At 41.9% G+C, this 6000-nt stretch overlaps 1 protein-coding gene across 1 annotated transcript in view; it reads right to left on the bottom strand.

Annotated features, from left to right (window-relative positions):
* Positions 1-402: 402 nt before the first annotated feature.
* Positions 403-6000, bottom strand: part of LOC139719363 (uncharacterized) — a 44476-nt gene continuing 38878 nt past the window's right edge. The window contains exon 6 of the mRNA XM_071630778.1: positions 403-1195. Coding sequence (XP_071486879.1) covers positions 1070-1195 — 126 coding nt within the window. The 3' untranslated portion in view covers positions 403-1069. The remainder of the gene's footprint in view (positions 1196-6000) is intronic.

The raw sequence follows: 6000 nt of genomic DNA, 5'->3' as shown, positions 1-6000 counted from the left end.
GCCCGAGAAACGTTGGTCGTTACCCTTCAATCCAAACAAAAATTCCTTGTACTTCCCAGGACAGAAAGGACATTCCAGATTGCATTTCACGAATCCCCTCGGAAACCAGTTCGGTCTCTCTCTCTCTCCCCCTTTCTTGCTCGTTCCCACCATCTCTCTTCCTGTTTTTCGTTCTTTCTATCTCTCTGATCCCTGTCCATCTGAAGAACAGGCTTAGCATGGCAAAGGATTGTACCATCTCGGTTATGCATCTAATCTGTCTCCTTCAGGATGTTGGCATCAATTTACCCTCTCCCATTACAAAGGGAAAAGAAAATAGGGAAGGATTTTCAGGAGATGGGTGGTGGGGGTGGGTTGGTGGGAGCAGGGGGTTAGGGACAGAGGTCAAGCAAATGAGTCAAGATCTAGGATATTCCAAAGGGGGGAGGGGAGAGGAGGAGGGGCGCTACTCAGGAGTGCTCTGAATGAAGACGTGACACAATCTACACAATGACATGAACCCGATTGTCAATAAATGATTAGAGGTCTGATGGAAGAACTACCAATATCACTCAGATATACCTGAGAGAGACTCTCTCGATGAAAGCTCTGTAAATCATAGTCAAGACGAAAAAGTAGAGGAAAAAAATAAAACCACAAAGCAATCAAATACACAAGCCACATTTTGAAATATGCGGCTGTTGCTTTCGCCACAATACAGGTGCATCATTCCAGAGTACATTGTAAAAAGATTCTCCTGTTACGACAAAAAAAGAGGTAGTTGAAAAGGTCAACTGCGTCTCGTAGTTGCTGCGATGCGTCGTCGACCACAGCGCTCGCGAGTGACATAAGAGGCGACCACATCTCATGCACGCATATTCGCAATGCAGCCACACCGAGGATGCCCTCCGTACCGCGCCACCTGGAAATAGCAGCACCACTATGTCTCTTCATGCGTCCGATGCAACGGAGTGGGATGGGAGCTCCACCTGGCTTTAGCGAGAACTTGGTGTTCACATCAAAGGACCACGGGAGACACGGCGGATAGCTCCTCCTTCCAGGGACCAGGGCCGGAGCCAGCAGCCAGGCCTCAGTATGCGGCCAGCGAGGGATCCTCCACTGGCGTCATCGGGTTGATGCTGATGGACCTGAAGGAGCAGATGGTGGGATCGCTCAGGAGCCGCGGGGGACCTCGGTTGTTGTTCAGCGCGATGCTCTGCACAATGTGGAAAGTGAAATAGGAAAAATATCGAAATGGTCAGACACAACTCAAAACTTACAAAATCAAAATCAGTATTTTTGATATTATAACTTGATATGGGAGGATTTTCAATACATATCCATTGAGATACAAGGTCTTGTCACCCCAGGGACGACATCATATATACAGAAACAAAATGCTACATATGAATATGGTACTGGTAGCATATAAAGTGCTACCTTGGAATGATGCTCATGTCTTTCATTGATGATCAGGTTCAAACATGTTTGGACAAATTAACCAAAAAGACATAAAAATATCCAAACAGTTTAAATATATGCAGACAATGTGATTTTCACATGGAAACATGCTTACTGTACCGGATGCATACTTCCTGTCATAGCAAGGACATGGTATGCGAGTTGTGTGAAGATAAAGGCACATTCATACAAATGTACCCCCCTCCAAAAAAAAAAATGAATAGATAAATAAAAGCAAAAAAAAAAAAAAAGAATGAAAATCACAGGCTTTATACGGCTCTACCAACACCACTATAGTGTATTCAAATTGTCTGTCATGCACACACACAGAATGTGCATTGACACACATGTATGGAGAGTAGAGTATATTCAGGACTATAATGATAATAAAGATCTATGCATCTTTCATTAAAGTCTTCATTCGCATTTTGTTGTTATCAATTGCACTCTTTAAAACTTCTCAATACAGCAATCAGTCCAGCGACAAAATTTGACGAGGGGAACGCGGGGATGTCAGTGTAAGATTGTTCACCCTTCAAACTGCCACAAACTTCTTCTCCATTTACATCCCTGGAGGGTCATCACAGGAACTGCAGGTATACAATCCTCAGGTTGAACAAGGTCAGTGTTACTTTCGTTGCACTCGCCCTACCTCCAACCCCACTCTCATTGGCTCTTGAACGAGCAAGTGAACCTGTTTGGACTACGTGCTATCCACTGGGGGCCCTCTGATTAAATAACAGACACAGGAAGGTGAATCCCAGTAAAAGTATATGACAATCTGCACCCAGGAATAGAATATAGTTTTAGGTTCAAAGGGACAAATACGGCTCTTGCAACTCTTGAAATGATAGGCCTATACCTAAATTTGCTCAATTGCAACTTCTCCCTCAGATTGTTCGAAGGGAGACAAGGATAAAAATCTCAGACATCCATGCAGTCAAGGCAATTTGCTTCAACAGGCAAAAATTACACTTTTTGCAAGTATTCCCACTGCAAGAGTGAGAATAGTCAAGCTGACATGCTAAATATCTCAACAACAGTTGACAACCAGTGCAGCAATCATTTCCATCCATCATGGCTACGTCGGAATATAATAGGCTATACAGTGACTTATGATCTTTCTTTCCCTCTCACAAACAGAGTCCTACACTTAAATATTGGCCCTACTGGCACTTGTTTGAAAAAAAAGTCCTAATTTTGAACCATCAATAGTAACTATTTTCACTGAAGTGAAAATTCAATTTTTTTTCTATTCTTCTTATTATTTTTTGTCAGATATGTAAGCCCCTAAATGAAAAAAAAATCTGATTATCAGAGTTATCAATTTTGATTAAAATTGGCTCTCCATCTAGACAAAGAAGGTTCACTTATTTCCTTCAATTGTCTTCAGAATAGAAATTGATATTAATGAGTGGGTGGTACGTGATTGGGTATCGGCTAACAAACACATCAAATTTAATGTGACAATGTTTTCCGGCCCTCTCATTTTGTTTCAATTTCTACTTTGTTATGTTCCATACTTGAGGCAGGCAGCAAGGGGGGGGGGGGGGGGGGGAGGGGGGAAGAAAGCAGTGAGCACTCACGATTCTGCACTGCCTGTAAACTACTACAAAAAACTGTACAGCCATGCCAGGCCTATACGTAGTGCCGAAACGACACTCTCAGGCAGGCGCAAGACAATAGGCGATTCCCTGCCCTGTCCACGTCCTGAATTGCAAATGGAAACCAGAATGAGGCCGTTTGCATCCTCTGCCCAGCGGACAAAATTCAATCCCTGTGAAAAGGTCTGCTCGTATCACATTACCACTTGATGTCATCATCGGCATATGGCCCCACTCACGATAATGAATACATAACAGATCTCTTCTCTACCCCCCCCCCTTTTTCTTTCACCTTTTCCAACAATAGGGCAATGGTATGAACATAATAGTGTTCTGATATGCCAAATCAACCAGGAAAACAATGGCGTCAGACCATTCTTTATGCATCGAATGCGTGTACAGTCCAAAAATCGTCTACAGGAGTAAAACGCAATTATGCTATAATCCACTGCAAGAATGAGTGATATTTCCTAACATTTTTATTCTTACCCCGACAAAATACAAAGGATGGAAAAAGAAGATGCACGATACAATGGTGATATTCACAGGCTACTCAAATCTTTGTTTATGTGGGAAGGGGGAACACTCTCATACAAAAATACTGAAGTTTTTTCTCAAATGAACCTCCTAATCATTTCTATTTCATTTTGCCCCCAAACTCTGAAACATTGTCATCTCAGGAAACTGTTGGGGTGTTTTTTTCACGGAAATTGCATAAGTACAACTTAAAAGATATTTCCTTTTTTTTTAATGGAACATTGCAAAACAATATGGCAACCTGATCTCACAACTTTAAGCACCCATGTTTCCGGTGCTGAAACTTTGCCGCGTGCTTGAGGTCGAGTCAAAGCCAGTCTCTTGGTTTTTTATCATGGCAACTAATTTCAAGGCAATGATCTTCCCCAAGTCCTTGGCAAACATACTGACACAGAACACAGTATTTTGCTTTCTCGTACTGTGCCTAGTATACACATTAACCTCTGGATTGTGCCCAAATATACACAGCCACCAAGCAAGGAATTAGTCTCCATCCTGTTGTTTTGAAGAAGACCAAAAAAAAAAAAAATGTTGCACAAACTGAACAAAAAAAATTTAACAAATGCTTTTGTGTAGAAAGGTTTGGGGAAAGTACAATGCACCTTTTAAAAGCACCTCAGCCACAAACATACTACCACGAGTGGTCATGATTTGCAGCCTATTTCCAGCTTGTAAATCAGACCAAAAAAATAAAAATAAATAAAATAAAAGCGGATGCTGTACGGACAATCGCATATGTTTCAGTTATTGGATCTGGGGAAGTACCAGTAAGTTGGTCTGTTGGCAATAACATGATGTATCATGTTTTGTCTATTACCTGGTATTTAATGGTTTGTGGATACAAGAAGGGGCCCACACACAATACTAAAAAAATATTGTGGGCAAAACTGTCAAGGTTTTTTTGAGGAGAACTGCCCCATGTGAAGAAACTGTGACAAAGATAAAGGTAAAATCATGGTTTATAAACCCACAAGTATTCTTTCTGTTCACAAGAGCTTTTTTCTTTGAATGAAGCATTGATTTTTTGTACCCCTCTAAATCCCTTCCTCATACCTTTCCCTCGTCCCTTACCCTCCTTCTTCACCTCTAAACCTCCCTCATCCCTTATCCTTCCTCCTTCATCTCTCTCCCTCCTCCATTCACCGCATTACTCCTCCCCCTCTCCCCTCTCCCCTTATCCCACCCACTTCACCTCCCCTCCCCCTTATCCCACCCCCATATCCATCTCCCCTCTTCCCCCTTCCTCATACTCACTGACATTATAATCATGCTATCACCAAACGTTAGTCAAATTAAATTGGTATACGACATGCTACTACTGCAATTTTTTTTATGCAATATCTATAAATGGGATAGATTTCGCCCGGAAACCTCATAAATTTGCACATAATACAAATTTCTTAAAGATGAACATTGTCATGGATATAAGGCTGTATGGTACCTTTTATCATCAATGAACTTTTTCATGCTAAATTGTTATACACATGACAATGAAATGCCTTAACACTGATGAGAAAAAAAAAAGTTCCCTCAATACATGTCACTGTAATCATATTGCTACATAATACCACAGAATGTAAAGCTAGCAGGTTGAATGTTTCAAAATGTACACGGTACACATATCTTTGAAGTACTATAGCATTGCAAGGGTATTGTTCCTTCTTCCTGACATACTTGCACTGTGTGCGAGGCTGTTGAAACTGGCAATCAAAACTGATAACAAACATCAAAGGGATTTTAATTGCATGCAGGAAGCAGTGTTAGCATTCACTCGCACGAAACAGCACGAAGGGAGAGAGCTCTGCTCTGCTTCGCATAATGACAAGATTCGGGCATCGCGAGTGAAATATTTGCTATGCACTTCATAACAACTAAAAAAAAAAGGGCCTACTGTAAACCCCCCCTACACACACACACACTCACCACAATTCTGGCAGCTGACCATTCATTCAAGCTGTTGCTTCCACACTTGCCACTCAATCACCACAGTGTACACACACACACACACACACACACATATATGCACTCAAATGCACATAAACCTACACACATACAGAAATACACACTTACACACATACATACATACACACATAATGGTACCCAGAGAAGAGCACAATGAAAATAGGTTGCTAGGATTAGCCACTATCCCTGGGCTGCTGCCAGGCTGCCAAGAAGAGAATGTAGCGGGGATAGGAATTGGGACCTGGGAGATAGCTCTGTGCCAAGGTGTTGCCAGTTTATCAAGGAGATGAGAGTGGTAGTAGGAGTGTGTGTATATGTATGGGGGTGGGGGGGGGGGGGGGGGTAAGGGAAAATGATAATTGATAAAGGGCTATTACATACAGTATGTCTGTGTGGGTGTCTGTGTGTACAAGAGAATACACACAGACTTGTATGCTTGCTTCTGTGTGCATCTGTG

The sequence above is a fragment of the Diadema antillarum genome, unplaced genomic scaffold (genome assembly GCF_040938485.1).
Source record: "Diadema antillarum isolate AM-2024a unplaced genomic scaffold, OU_Dant_1.0 scf00000109, whole genome shotgun sequence".
Classification (NCBI taxonomy): Eukaryota; Metazoa; Echinodermata; class Echinoidea; order Diadematoida; family Diadematidae; genus Diadema; species Diadema antillarum.
Note: the sequence above shows the minus strand (reverse complement) of the source record. Positions and strands in the feature narration are given on the sequence as shown.